Source organism: Oncorhynchus gorbuscha, linkage group LG19, assembly GCF_021184085.1.
Source record: "Oncorhynchus gorbuscha isolate QuinsamMale2020 ecotype Even-year linkage group LG19, OgorEven_v1.0, whole genome shotgun sequence".
In the NCBI taxonomy this organism is placed as follows: domain Eukaryota; kingdom Metazoa; phylum Chordata; class Actinopteri; order Salmoniformes; family Salmonidae; genus Oncorhynchus; species Oncorhynchus gorbuscha.
The window spans coordinates 48,369,454-48,385,359 of NC_060191.1; the positions used below are offsets into that span (position 1 = coordinate 48,369,454).

Sequence of the window (15,906 nt, forward strand, 5' to 3'; positions counted from 1 at the left end):
GTATTCAGAATGACAATGCCCCCATGCACAACGTGTGGTCCATACAGAAATGGTTTGTCAAGATCGGTGTGAAATAACTTGACTGGCCTGCACAGAGCCCTGAACTCAGCCCCATCGACACCTTTGGGATGAATAGGAACGCCGACTGTGAGCCAGGCCTAATCCCCGACATCAGTGCCCAACCTCACAAGTCCCCGCAGCAATGTTCCAGCATCTAGTGCAAAGCCTTCCCAGAAGAATGGAGGCTGTTATAGCAGCAAAGGGGGGACCAACTCCATATTAATGCCCATGATTTTGGAATGAGATGTTCGAGGAGCAGTTGTCCACATACTTTTGGTCATGTAGTGTGCCATGGATTAAAGGACGGAACAAAATAACATATTCGTTCAATATCTGATGAGTACATAATCTACACCAATATTTATTTGCATTTTATGACTAGATGCAGTACTTGTTGGGCTTCAACCATTCAAGTCAGACATAATGGATACATGTTCTACCCAAATGGATTGACCACCAAATAATGTTCCAGGAAAAACATAGATAAATAAGTAACAATGATCTAGGATACTCTCTCTCTCTCACCCTCTCTCTCACCCTCTCTCTCTCTCTCTCTCTCTCTCTCTCTCTCTCTCTCTCTCTCTCTCTCTCTCTCTCTCTCTCTCTCTCTCTCTCTCTCTCTCACACACACTCCTGCTTTGCCCATCTCTCCTCTCTTCCTCCACAAGCACCATCTGTGCTGTCCACTTTAACTTTGACATTGATCCTCCCCCTCCATATCTGCATATCTCCTGGGCCATGTCAGAACATGCCCTTGTACTTGACTTTATCCTCCTCATTCTTCTCCTCCATCCTCATGTTGAGGACACCCAGGTCCTTCTTAACAGCCTTCTTCATGCCAGGGTCCAGATCTAGAACCCTCTCAAAGTCAGCCCGCGCCTCAGCTTCGTTCCACACCTCAATGTGGGCCTTCCCTCGCACGTAGAACGCCTTCATTTCACCTAGGATGAACACGTGCATATGCAAACAGATAGAGGAGCACACAAAGGCAGATACAGAGATAATGTTTTTAAACATCTTTTCGCTTTGGGCTAGACCCTAATTTACATTTCTACACACTTCGCCCATTGAGTATTTGTTGTTGTCTGAAGTGCTTTTCTTGTAAGGTTTCATAATATATTGTGTGTGCCTGAGGTACCTGGGTGCTGATTGATGATGTCACTGGTGTGCTCTATGACCTCATAATACTCCTCCATACGGAGCAGACACTGGCAGTAGTTGAGAGTCAGCATGTTCCCCATCTTCTCTAGCTTCAGCCAGGGGGCTTCCCATGCTTTCTCCTGGGGGAGGGGGATACACACTGTTACACACCATGGATGAATACATTCATGTATGCACGCACGCACCCGCACACACGCTGACATACACGTACAAACACACATACATACAATTCTCAAACACACAAAGCATCGAGGGTGTACTTTGTATATGGAAGTCATGATTAAAATATGGTTATACTCTGTCACAAAACACATTTCAAGAACTCTGAAAACGAAAGCCAAAGTCATTATTCCACACCGCTATTCCTGATCCGTTGTTACAGTACCTTGTGCTGTATGTTCTTGATGCAGACTATGGCCTCTTTGTATTTGTTGGTGGCTTCCTGGTAGCGCCCCAGTTTGTAGAGCTTGTTCCCCTGGCCGTGGAGCAAGGGCACAGCCTTCAGTCTCTCCTCATCATTCAGAGCCCACGACTCCCTGTCATACTCGCTGGGCTGCTGCACCTGGGATACACAAACACACAGGCAGACAGGCACGGACACACACATACACACACACACACACACATTTGTGTTACTATCATTGTAGGGACCAAACAATTGATTCCTAATCAAAATATTTTCCCTGACCCATAAACCCATAATCTAGATGCATACACAAATACGGTGACTGAGTTTATAAGGAAGTGTATAGGAGATGTGCTACCCACTGTGACTATTAAAACCTACCCTAACCAGAAACCGTGACTAGATGGTAGCATTCGCGCGAAACTGAAAGCGCGAACCACTACATTTAAACATGGCAAGGCGACTGGTAATATGACAGAATATAAACAGTGTAGTTATTCACTCCGCAAGGCAATCAAACAAGCTAAACGTCAGTATAGAGATAAAATGGAGTCGCAATTCAACGGCTCATACACGAGACGTATGTGACAAGGACTACAGACAATCACGGACTACAAAAGGAAAACCAGCCACGTCGCCAAGACCGACGTCTTGTTACCGGACAGGCTAAACACATTCTTCGCACAATGTGATGATAACACAGTGCCACCGATTTGGCTCGCTACCAAGGACTGTGGGCTCTCCTTCACCGTGGCCAACGTGAGTAAAACATTTAAACGTGTTAACCCCCGCAAGGATGCCGGCCCAGATGGCATCCCTAGCCGCATCCTTAGAGCATGCGCAGACCAGCTGGCTGGTGTGTTTACGGGCATATTCAATCGCTGCCTATAGGCAGGCTGCTGTCCCCTAATGCTTCAAGATGTCTACCATTGTTCCCGTACCCAAGAAGGCAAAGGTAACTGAACTTAATGACTATCGGATCATATTACCTCTACCTTACCTGCCACCCTAGACTCTTCAAATCAATTTGGTTACAGCCCCAATTGATCCACAGACCATGCAATTGCAATAACTCTGCACACTGCCCTATCCCATCTGAACGAGAGGAATACCTATGTAAGAATGCTGTTTATTGACTATAGCTCAGCATTCAACACCATAGTACCCTCCAAGCTCATCATTAATCTCGAGGCCCTGGTTCTGAACCTCCCCTGTGCAACCGGGTCCTGGACTTCCTGACTGGCTGCCCCCAGGTGGTGAAGGTAGGAAACATCACCTCCACTCTGCTGATCCTCAACTCTGGGGCCCCACAAGGGTGCGTGCTCAGCCCTCTCCTGTACTCCCTGTTCACCCATGACTACATGGCCAAGCACACCTCCAACACAATCATCAAGTTTGCAGATGACACAACAGTAGTAGGCTTGATTACCAATGATGACGAGACATACTATAGGGAGGAGGTGAGGAATCTATGAGTGTGGTGCCTGGAAAACAACCTCTCACTCAACATCAACAAAACTAAGGAAATTATTGTGGACTTCAGGAAACAGCAGAGGGTGCACCCCCCTATCTACATCGATAGGACCGTGGAGAAGGTGGAATACTTCAAGTTCCTTGGCGTACATATCACTGACAAACTGAAATGGACCACCCACACAGACAATGTGGTGAAGAAGGTGCAACAGAACCTTTTCAACCTCAGGAGGCTAAAGAAGATTGGCTTGTCACCTAAAACCCTCACAAACTTTTACAGATGCACAATTGAAAGCATCCTGTCGGGCTGTATCGCCACCTGGTACGGCAACTGCACCACCCGCAACCGCAAGGCTCTCCAGAGGGTCTGCCCAACGCATTACCGGGGGCAAACTACCTGCCCTCCAGGACACCTACAGCACCTGATGTCACAGGAAGGCCAAAAAGATTATCAAGAACATCATCCACCCGAGCCACTGCCTGTTCACCCCACTATCATCCAGAAGGCGAGGCCAGTACACATGCATCAAAGCTGGGACCGAGAGACTGAAAAATAGCTTCTATCTCAAGGCCATCAGACTGTTAAACAGCCATCACGAGCACATTAAAGGCTGCTGCCTATAGGCATAGGCAGCAGCCTCTACTGGCCACTTTAAGGAATGGAACACTAGTCACTTTAATAATGTTTACATGTCTGGCATTATTAATCTCATATCTATATACAGTATTCTATACTATTCTACGGTATCTTAGTCACTTAATGTTTACATATCTGGCATTACTCATAGGTATATACTGTTTTCTATACTATTCTACGATATGTCATTCACTTAATAATGTTTACATATCTTGCATTACTCATTTCATAGGTATATACTGTTTTCTATACTATTCTACGATATGTCATTCACTTAATAATGTTTACATATCTTGCATTACTCATTTCATAGGTATATACTGTTTTCTATACTATTCTACTGTATCTTAGTTCCGCTCTGACATCACTCGTCCATATGTATATAGTCTTAATTCATTCCTACTTAGATTTGTGTGTATTGGGTATATGTTGTGCAATTTGTTAGATATTACTGCACTGTCAGAGCTAGAAGCACAAGCATTTCGCTACACCCGCAATAACATCTGCTAATCACGTGTATGTGACCAAAAATGTTTTATTTGTTTTGAACCTAACCCCTAAGCCTAAAACAGCTTTTTCCTTTTGGAGACCGGTGAGGACTTTTGGTACCCACATGCATAATAAATCAAAAACACAGACACGCACACACACATACAAACAGAGAATATGAGCAAGATCAGTGTGTGTCTTGTGTGCGCAATATGTCTGTATTTGTGTGTGTGTGTGTGTGTGTGCAATATCTGTGTGTATGTGTCTCTGTGTGTGTCTTCAGTCCCTCTAACCTTGACCAGTTCCAGTACAAAGTAGAGAGGCTGAGGCTCCTTCTGTAGCTGGTCCAGGTCATCATAGCCCAGGGTGTGGTAGGCAAACATGTTGGCCATGCCACACGAATGGATGTGCCAGTCCACAGGGTCCTTGCCCTCCGCGATGCGCCGCAAGCTCTTGGCCACCAGGGGGTAGAGGCCAGTGTGCTGGGGAAAGAAAGAGAGACAGACACAGAGAGACAGGGCAAGAAATGTTAACCAGAGCTATATGATATAAGACATGTCATTGAATTAGTATTTTCCTGATATAGGCGTTTCCCTTTTTTCACGTAATTGATCCGATTAGAATGGGTGGAGTATGACATTGCTCTTTGTCTTTCATACTTAGTCGGTCAATCAAACCAGAAAGGACCCTGGATAAATATTGTATTTGTGAATACACAAATATTTTTGAAACCCTATTCTCCTCAAATGAACTATGTATCCAATGTAACAACATTGCCCTCCACTGGTTGGGATGAGTAAACAATTAATTTTACCTTCCACACTAGAGACAGATATATCACCGGATGTATAAATGTGAAGCATCCACTTGGCGTTTCCATTCACTAAGCCCAGTGGCCGGCAGTGGGAGAAGATGGAACTAGATGGATTTTAGCCGACATTCTGCAAATTTTCTCAGCGATTAAACATTTGATCTTAACACAGTATTCTGTTCCCAAAACTAAAATACGTTACGAACAGAGTGGACTAAGTTTTGTAGACTTTACCCTTTGCCAAAGTAAACAAAATAAAATAATGTTGTTTAGAAGGAGTGGAAAGGCAAATTGAGTTATTGCACATGCCCACTTCACAGAGTAGGCGTTCCATAACGGAAATATGCAAATGTTCGCCAGACCGCTTCAATAGGATCTCGCTAGCTCGTGCTTGGCTCTGCCCACCTCCTTCCTTGTTCTGCCCACTATGACTCATTTGTTCACATTTGAAATGACAGGTTGTGGTTATCTTGGTTTACTTGAAAAAACTCTTTGCTAGTAGGGTCACTCAATGTAGCCTACTGTATAAATGTAGCCTACTGCACCCAGGTTGTAGTTACTAGATAATGAATGAATGGCTGTGCCCCAGCTGGTTTAATGCCCGTCCCAGGTTTTCTTTATGGTCAGCAGTAATCACAGGCGATTAGGGAAAGGTGAAGCTGCTGGGGATTAATTACACTCTCTAAGCTCTCCACCTGTTTGTCTCCTCCACCAACATACACATACAAATGCACATACGCACTCAAATGCGCGCACACACACACGGAATTAAGCACACAATATATGTTATACAAACACAGCCAGACTCTAGCAGACACAAATAACTGAGGGAAAAGAAGTCCCCCAAAGATGAAAATGGAACACACACACAACACCCTCACTAGCTGGTGTTTTAGATTGCAACCTTAGGTTACCCTCAATGGCTGTTGTTGGAGATAGCAACCTTAGGTTACCCTCACTAGCTGGTGTTGGAGATAGCAACCTTAGGTTACCCTCACTAACAGGTGTTGTAGATAGAAACCTTAGGTTACCTTCAATAACAGGTGTTTTATGTTGAACAAATACACATTGAGTGTACAAAACATTATGAACACCTGCTCCTTCCATGACATAGACTGACTAGATGAATCCAGGTGAAAGATATGATCCCTTGCTGATGTCACTTGTTAAATCCCCTGCAATCAGTGTATATGAAGGGGAGGAGGCAGGTTGAAGAAGGATTTTTAAGCCTCGACACAATTGAGACATGGATTGTGTATGTGTGCCATTCAGAGGGTGAATGGACAATACAAATATGTAAGTGCTTTTGAACAGGGTATCTTAGTAGGTGCCAGGTGCCCTGCAACGCTGCTTGGCTTTTCACGCTCAACAGTTTCCTGTGTGTATCAACAATGGTACACCACCCAAAGGACATCCAGCCTACTTGACACAACTGTGGGAAGCATTGGAGTCAACATGGGCTAGCATCCCTGTGGGATGCCTTAGACGTAGGGTCAGAAGGGTATTCTTAATGTTTTGTACACTCAGTGTAAGGTCACACTTTATTTGCATAATCTGTATTTCCCATCTGTAGATGCTCTAGAAATGGTCATACTATCAACAAACTACCTGTTGATAAGCAACTGCTTCCTAAGATTACAGTTAATGTTAAGGTTAGAGCTAGGGTTAGGGTAAGTAAGGGTTCAGTTTAGGGTAAAGATAAGGGCTAAGGTTAGGATTAGAGCTAGGGTTAGGGTAAGTAAGGGTTAAGATAAGAGCTAAGGTTAGGATTAGGTTAAGTTTAGGGTTAGAGCTAGGGTTAGGGTAAGTAAGGGTTAAGGTTAGTATATATTTAGTTGAAATGTTACTGATATTCTGTAGACTATCCACATAAGGTGTTACCAAATATAAATATATAACCAAACCCCTGGAAAGCCTACAATTGCAGACACAATACGTTGAAGAACACAGATAACACAGACAACTGAAAGTAGGGCCTATATTTTCAGAAAATGTGTGCTTTTCAAAGCTTATTACAGATGCCTGAGAAGGGACATATACCAAAAAGGGGAACTGACAGAAACATCCTTTCAATCGTGGGTTGAGATTAAGTTGTTTCTAACTATCATCATTATGACACACAACACTGGCAATGCACACACAGAACAACAAAGCACCTGTATTAGGTGTATGATATTAGGTGTATGATATTCCAGTGTCTTTTTATTGTGTCTCATGCTACTGAGAGAGTTATTGAGATATTTAAGTGTTTACTCAGTATGCCCTGAATAGAAGGAGCTTTTGTGTTTTTGACAATACTGTAATGGTGTCTCTTTTAGTTCCTTGTAAGATGCAGGTCGACTATCATGAGATACTTTAATCTGATGTGATTGATACCTTAGCTTTTGTTAATTGTCTCCCTAGTTAAAATAATTAGGAATTGTTTGATTTACCTTAAAGTTTACTTAGGACAAACCTTTTTTAATTGAGAGTTGACTTCTGGAGAGGTGTTGGAGTTGTATTTAGAATCTAGACTCTAATGTTTGAATAGGTAGTATGCTACTGTGGAACTGCATTGTGGGAGAATGAGTCTTACTCACGGTGACATCGCACCAGAACTCGGCCACCTCTCCGATCCTCATGGAGGTGAGCAGGGTCTCCCAGATCTCCAGCTTGAACATGTTCCCGATCACCACCTCCATTGGCACGCCTGTCACCTTACTGTCGTCTATCACCGTACGATCATCATCACACAGCTGGGTACGGAAATGGAAGGTCACCTGTGGAGGGGGGGGGGGGTGATGAAGAGAGGATGGAGGAGAAGGGATGAAGTGGAGGGGGTGAAAGGGGAAATGGATAATGGAGGAGGATGTACAGTATGGAAGAGGTGTAGGAGAGAAAGGAGGAAGACATTTGGATTTAGAGTCATTTTCCTCCAGATTCTCCAATTCCACCAAATGCCACCCCTTTACACACTGATCATACTGGTGTGGGTATGTGGTCCCTGTTGACAGCCAGGATGCGACATTATAAGATATTGTACCATGTCATTACTAATGGAATGAATAGTGTCATATGACTCCATAACTAAGACCATTTTATTTGCCTAATGTGAGTGAGACAAACATCTTATTTTCTGAATCTACACAATGTTCTAGAATCTATTGCAACCATCTTTACAGTAATCAAATTTGTCTGGAACTGGAGACAAAGCACTGGATGAGTAACTGTCTGTGGCCTAGATAAAACCTCCACTATTTGAGATAGATGGAGGATAGAAAAGTCAATAGATGGAGTTATGTTTAAATAGATAGATTCACATCAAGAGAAATAGAAAGAGAGAAAGATGGAGGATTATAAATTAAGTAGAGAGATTGAAATCGATGAATTTGGATAGAGATTGAGAGGTTGAAGCAGAGGAATACATTGAGATGGAGAGTGAGGCCTACCTTGGTCCCAGTAATGAACCGGGGCATCTCAGCTGTCCCTCCATACAGGATGGTTTTCTTAATGCCTTCCACCCCCAGGAGCATGGTCCCATCCATATCTGAAGACATTTTTTCTATATGGCTGTCTGTCTGTGTGGAATAAATAAATAGGTGTGTGTATATAATGTGTGTCTGTCTGTATGTGTTTCTGCTAGGGTAGTTTATAGCAGGTGTGAGGCATAGAGAGGTATGAACACACATTACTCCTTGATGATTAGGAAAGGGATAATGAGATTAAGAATCCCTCCTCCCCTCTCCCCATTCATCCATCCCTCAATCAGCTCTTCTCAGCCTTTCTCGTGATGACTATCTATCATCTGCTGGATTAGAAACATCCAGAACGGGATAGAAAAACACTACTTCAAGCCCACAGCTACAAATCTTTGAGATAGGGGTAAAATTGACTAAGCACTTAATAATTTTGTCAATAACGAGGTATTACTCGCCTGAGTTAAAGTACCTCATGATAAGCTGTATACCACACCGTATACCAAGAGAGTTTCCATCTATATTTTTCATTGCCCTCTATATACCACCACAAACCGATGCTGGCACTAAGACCGCACTCAACAAGCTGTATAACGCCATAAGCACATAAAAAAATCTCATCCAGAAGCGGTGCTCCTAGTGGTCAGGGGACTTTGATGCAGGCAAACTTAAACTCTGGACCACCTTCACTCCATACACAGAGACGCATACAAAGCTCTCACTCACCCTCCATTTGGCAAATCTGACCATAATTCTTTCCTTCGGATTCTTGCTTACAAGCAAAAATGAAAGCAGGAAGTACCAGTGACTCACTCAATAAGGAAGTGGTCAAGTGACACAGATGCTACGCTACAGGACTGTTTTGATAAGACAGACTGGAATATGTAGCGGGACATCGTCCCCACAGTGACCACACGTACATATCCCAACCAGAAGCTATGGATTAAAGGCAACAACCACAATGAGCTGAAGGCTAGAGCTGCCGCTTTCAAGGAGTGGGACACTACTCAGGATGCTTATAAGAATCGAGCTATGCCCTCAGATGAACCATCAAACAAGCAAAGCGGCAATACAGGACTTAGATTGAGTCCTACTACACTGTCCCTGACGCTCGGCGGGTGTGGAAGGGCTTGCAAAATATTACGGGCTAGAAAGGGATACCCAGCCACGAGCTGCCCAGTGACGTGAGCCTACCAGACTAGCTAAATGCCTTTTATACTCGCTTCAGGGCAAGCAACACTGAAGCATGCATGAGAGAACCAGCTGTTCCAGACGTGTGTGATCAGACTCTCCGTCGCCGATGTGAGCAAGACCTTTAAACAGGACAACATTCACAAGGCCACGGGGCCAGACGGATTACCAGGACGTGTACTAAGAGCATGCGCGGACCAACTGGCAAGTGTCTTCACTGACATTTTCAACCTCTCCCTGACCGGGTCTGTAATATCTACATGTTTCAAGCAGACCACCATACTCCTTGTTCCCAAGAAAGTGAAGGTAACCCACCTAAATTACTACTGCCCCTTAGCATTCACGTTGGTAGCCATGATGTGCTTTGAAAGACTGGTCATGGATCACATCAACACCATCATCCTGGAAACCCTCAACCCACTCCAATTCGCATACCGCCCCAACAGATCCACAGATGATGCAGGCTCAATCATACTGCCCTTTCCCACCTGGACAAAAGGAACACCTATTTTATTTTGCCCCATTTTTCTCCCCGATTTTGTGGTATCCAATTGTTAGTAGCTACTATCTTGTCTCATCGCTACAACTCCCGTACAGGCTCAGGAGAGACGAAGGTTGAAAGTCATGCGTCCTCCGATACACAACCCAACCAAGCCGCACTGCTTCTTAACACAGTGCGCATCCAACCCGGGAGCCAGCCGCACCAATGTGTCTGAGGAAACACTGTGCACCTGGCAACCCTGGTTAGCGTGCACTGCACCCGGCCCGCCACAGGAGTCGCTGGTGCGCAATGAGACAAGGACATCCCTACCGGCCAAACCCTCCCTAACCAGCACACCTTCTACAGATGCCATCAAGCCAAAATGGGAGGAAGAACTAGGGACTGACATCTCGGTGGCAGACTGGGAAGAGAGCTTGGAGTATATCCACACATGCTCCATTAATTCCAGACATTGTCTCATACAATTCAAGGTATTACACAGATTACACTATTCCAAAACTAAACTGCATAGGATATTTCCTGATACATCCCCTACATGTGATAAATGTCAGGCTGCGCAGGGTACACTACTCCACTGCTTTGCCCTATGCTCTAGCTTGCATGGTTATTGGTGTGGAATTTTTGGGATCCTCTCTGAAGTTTTGGAGACTTCAATAGATCCAGATCCGCTTCTGATAATCCTGGGAGTATCTGAGTCCCTAAACGGATTAACCAACCCCCAAAAACAACTAATCTTGTACGGTCTCATTTCAGCAAAAAAACTAATCTTGTTGTTTTGGAAAAGGAGGGAAGCGCCCTCTACCAAATTATGGCTCAGTGAATTGGCAAACACTGTACACTTAGAAAGAATTAGATATATTCTGAACAATAAATTATCAACATTTGATCAAATCTGGCAGCCTTTCCTCTCCTACTTGGACGAGTCGGCGCTGTGAATTTGTACTTATTAACGCACTCTCAATTGTAATATTTTAATCTACCTTTGGGCAGAATGTGCTGGTCCTGCCACCCGAGCAGTTGGGGGGGGTGCTGTAGTGCAGCGGGTCGAGAGTTTCAAGTTCCTTGGTGTCCACATCACCAACAAACTATCATGGTCCAAACACACCAAGACAGTCATCAAGAAGGCACGAAAACACCTTTTTGCCCTCAGGGGACTGAAAAGATTTGGCATGGGTCCCCAGATCCTCAAAAAGTTCTACAGCTGTACCATCGAGAGCATCCTATCCAGTTGCATCACCACCTGGTATGGCAACAGCTCGGCATCCAACAATAAGGTGCAACAGAGGGTAGTGCGTACAGCCGAGCATATCATTGGGGCCAAATTCCTGCCATCCAGGACCTACATTACCAGTCAAAAGTTTGGACACAGCTACTCATTCAAGGGTTTTTCTTTATTTGTACTCTTTCCTACACTGAAGAATAATAGTGAAGACATCAAAACTATGAAATAACACATATGGAATGATGTAGTTACCAAAAAAGTGTTAACCAAATCAAAATATATTTTATATTTGAGAATCTTCAAAGTAGCCACCCTTTGCCTTGATGACAGCTTTGCACAATATTCGGCATTCTCTCAACCAGCTTCATGAGGTAGTCACCTGGAATGCATTTCAATGAATAGGTGTGCCTTGTTAAAAGTTCATTTGTGGATTTTCTTTCCTTCTTAATGCGTTTGAGCCAATCAGTTGTATTGTGACACGGTAGCAGTGGTATAAGCAAAGAGAAATGACAGTTCATCATTACTTTAAGACATGAAAGTCAGAAACTATGATAGTTTCTTCAAGTGCAGTCGCAAAAACCTTCAAGTGCTATGATGAAACTGGCTCTCATGAGAACCACCACAGGAAAGGAAGACCCAGAGTTACCTTTGCTGCAGAGGGTAAGTTCATTAAATTGACTAGCCTCAGGAATTGCAGCCCAAATTAATGCTTCACAGAGTTCAAGTAACATCTAAACATCAATAATTCAGAGGAGACTGCGTGACTCATGCCTTTATGGTCAAATTTCTGCAAAGAAACCACTACTAAAGGACACCAATAAGAAGAAAAGACTTGCTTGAGGCAAGAAACACGCACAATGGACATAGACCGATGGAAATCTGTCCTTTGGTTTGATGAGTCCAAATTTGAGATTTAGGGTTCCAACCGCTGTGTCTTTGTGAGACACAGAGTAGGAGAACAGATGATGTGTGGTTCCCACCGTGAAGCATGGAGGAGGAGCTGCGATGGTGTGGGGGTGCTTTGCTGGTGACACTGTCTGTCTGTTTGATTCATTTAGAATTCAAGGCACACTTAACCAGCATGGCTACCACACCATTCTGTAGTGATACACCATCTCATGTGGTTTGCACTTAATGAGACTATCATTTGTTTTTCAACAGGACAATGACCCAACACACCGCCAGGCTGTGTAAGGGCTATTTGACGAAGAAGGAGAGTGATGGAGTGCTGCATCAGATGACCTGGCCTCCACAATCACCCGACCTCAACCCAATTGAGATGGTTTGGGATGAGTTGGACTGCAAAGCAAATCAGCCAACAAGTGCTCAGCATATGTGGAAACTCCTTCAAGACTGTTGGAAAATAATTCCATGTGAAGCTGGTTGAGAGAATGCCAAGAGTGTTTAAAGCTGTCATCAAGGCAAAGGGTGACTACTTTGAAGAATCTCAAATAAATATTTTTAGAATTTATTAACACTTTTTTGGTTACTACATGATTCCATGTGTTATTTCATAGTTTTGATGTCTTCACTATTATTCTACAATGTAGAAAATAGTAAAACATTTTTTTTAAACTCTTGAATGAGTAGGTGTGTCCACACTTTTGACTGATACTGTATATACTAGGCTGTGTCAAATTTGGCCTTCCTATGTCACTCCCTTTGGTTCCTTCCCCAGGCGTTATTGTTTCTGTTTCAGTTTCATGTCTGTGCGCTGTTAGTGTTTCTTGTTTTGTCCATGTTAGTTCATTTATTAAATGCATTCACTCCCTGTTTTTGCTTCCCGACTCTCAGCGAACACATTACAGAATAATGCCTCACCAAAGGGAAGCATCAGGGAGGGACGTCGGGTCCAGGTGTCAGTACCGGAGCTACCAGGGAGGCCTCAGCCGGTTCGTCGGACTCTCATGCCTCAGCCCGGCTTGACAGGTTCCCATGCCTCAGCTGGGTGAACAGGTTCCCGTGCCTCGGCCACAGCAACCGGGGTGGCGACCGGTCCGATCCTGATCCCCGAGATCGTCCCTTTGGATGGCGTCCTGTGGCTGGGGCCGCTCGCCGGGGAGGGGGTACTGTCCCGTGTGCTCTCTCTCCGGCGCTCTAGGTCGCTATGCTCCCTCACCTCAGCCACATTGACATGTTCCCGGGCCTCAGCAGAGGTGACCGGTCTGGTCCTGATCCCCAGGATCGTTTTAGTCGGTGTCCTGCTGCTGGAGGGGGTACTGTCCCGTGTGCTCCCTCTCCGGCCTCTAGGTCACCAGGCTGCTGATTATTGCGCACACCTGTCACCATCGTCACGCACATCAGCGCCGCATGACACTCACTTGGATTCCATCACCTCCTTGATTACCTGTCGTATTCATGTCACTTCCTTTGTTTCCTTCCCCAGGTGTTATTGTTTCTGTTTCATGTCGGTGCGCTGTTTCCAGTGTTTCTTGTTTTGTTTACGTTCATTTATTAATTAAATGTATTCACTCCCTGAACTTGCTTCCCGACACTCAGCATACATCTGTCATGCAGGTGAAGGAGGACCCAAACGCAACTTAACAGAAACAGAGTTTATTACTGTTCAAAACCGAATAACTGAAATCCTCTAGATTAGTAGAGGGGAAAACAACTGGAGAAGCGGCCACAGACTGCAGGTCGCTTCGGGTAGGCGCAGGCCGTAGTCAACTGAGACACCTGCTCACACGCAGCGTCTGAAGAAGGCACAAAACACGACAGGACAGGGTGATACACAATCACGGCAAAAAACACGACAGGACAGGGCGAAACGCAATCACAGCATGGAATACAAAACAAGGAACCGACGGAACAGGGACGGAACACAAAGGAATAAATAGGGAGTCTAATCAGGGGAAAGGATCGGGAACAGGTGTGGAAAGACTAAATGATGATTAGGGGAATAGGAACAGCTGGGAGCAGGAACGGAACGACAGAGAGAAGAGAGAGCGAGAGAGTGAGAGAGGGAGGGGGAGAGAGGAGGATAGAACCAAACAAGACCAGCAGAGGGAAACGAATAGCATGGGGGGCACAGGGACAAGACATGACAATGAATGACAAACATGACAGTACCCCCCCACTCACCGAGCGCCTCCTGGCGCACTCGAGGAGGAATCCTGGCGGCAACGGAGGAAATCATCGATGAGCGAACGGTCCAGCACGTCCCGAGACGGAACCCAACTCCTCTCCTCAGGACCGTAACCCTCCCAATCCACTAGGTATTGGTGACCCCGTCCCGAGAACGCATGTCCATAATTTTATGTACCTTGTAAATAGGTGCGCTCTCGACAAGGACGGGAGGGGGAGGGAAGACGAACGGGGGTGCGAAGAAAGGGCTTAACACAGGAGACATGGAAGACAGGATGGACGCGACGAAGATGTCGCGGAAGAAGCAGTCGCACAGCGACAGGATTGACGACCTGGGAGACACGGAACGGACCAATGAACCGCGGAGTCAACTTACGAGAAGCTGTCGTAAGAGGAAGGTTGCGAGTGGAAAGCCACACTCTCTGGCCGCAACAATACCTTGGACTCTTAATCCTGCGTTTATTGGCGGCTCTCACCGTCTGTGCCCTGTAACGGCAAAGTGCAGACGTCACCCTCCTCCAGGTGCGCTCACAACGTTGGACAAACGCTTGAGCGGAGGGAACGCTGGACTCGGCAAGCTGGGATGAGAACAGAGGAGGCTGGTAACCCAGACTACTCTGAAACGGAGATAACCCGGTAGCAGACGAAGGAAGCGAATTGTGAGCGTATTCTGCCCAGGGGAGCTGTTCTGCCCAAGACGCAGGGTTCCTGAAAGAAAGGCTGCGTAGTATGCGACCAATCGTCTGATTGGCCCCTCTGCTTGACCGTTAGACTGGGGATGAAACCCGGAAGAGAGACTGACGGACGCACCAATCAACCGACAGAACTCCCTCCAAAACTGTGACGTGAATTGCGGACCTCTGTCTGAAACGGCGTCTAACGGGAGGCCATGAATTCTGAATACATTCTCAATAATGATTTGTGCCGTCTCCTTAGCGGAAGGAAGTTTAGCGAGGGAATGAAATGTGCCGCCTTAGAGAACCTATCGACAACCGTCAGAATCACAGTCTTCCCCGCAGACAAAGGCAGACCGGTAATGAAGTCTAAGGCAATGTGAGACCATGGTCGAGAAGGAATGGGGAGCGGTCTGAGACGACCGGCAGGAGGAGAGTTACCCGACTTAGTCTGCGCGCAGTCCGAACAGGCAGCCACGAAACGGCGCGTGTCACGCTCCTGAGTCGGCCACCAAAAGCGCTGGCGAATAGACGCAAGAGTGCCTCGAACACCGGGATGACCCGCTAACTTGGCAGAGTGAGCCCACTGAAGAACAGCCAGACGAGTGGAAACAGGAACGAAAAGGAGGTTACTAGGACAAGCGCGCGGCGACGCAGTGTGCGTGAGTGCTTGCTTAACCTGTCTTTCAATTCCCCAGACTGTTAACCCGACAACACGCCCATAGGGAAGAATCCCCT

The 15,906-nt window shown here is 45.6% G+C and overlaps 2 protein-coding genes across 2 annotated transcripts in view; both read right to left on the reverse strand.

Annotated features, from left to right (window-relative positions):
- Positions 1 to 394: 394 nt before the first annotated feature.
- LOC124005994 (aryl-hydrocarbon-interacting protein-like 1) lies at positions 395 to 8,584 on the reverse strand. The gene is made up of 6 exons (XM_046315646.1): positions 8,466 to 8,584; positions 7,617 to 7,796; positions 4,520 to 4,708; positions 1,607 to 1,783; positions 1,199 to 1,340; positions 395 to 1,001 (listed from the first exon to the last, which is right to left on the reverse strand). Exons 1-6 carry the CDS (start codon positions 8,571 to 8,573, stop codon positions 802 to 804), a joined length of 996 nt encoding a protein of 331 aa, XP_046171602.1. The 5' UTR covers positions 8,574 to 8,584; the 3' UTR covers positions 395 to 801.
- A 4,735-nt stretch (positions 8,585 to 13,319) lies between these two features.
- Positions 13,320 to 15,906, reverse strand: part of LOC124004918 (trafficking regulator of GLUT4 1-like) — a 7,947-nt gene continuing 5,360 nt past the window's right edge. The window contains exon 3 of the mRNA XM_046313732.1: positions 13,320 to 13,653. Coding sequence (XP_046169688.1) covers positions 13,320 to 13,653 — 334 coding nt within the window. The remainder of the gene's footprint in view (positions 13,654 to 15,906) is intronic.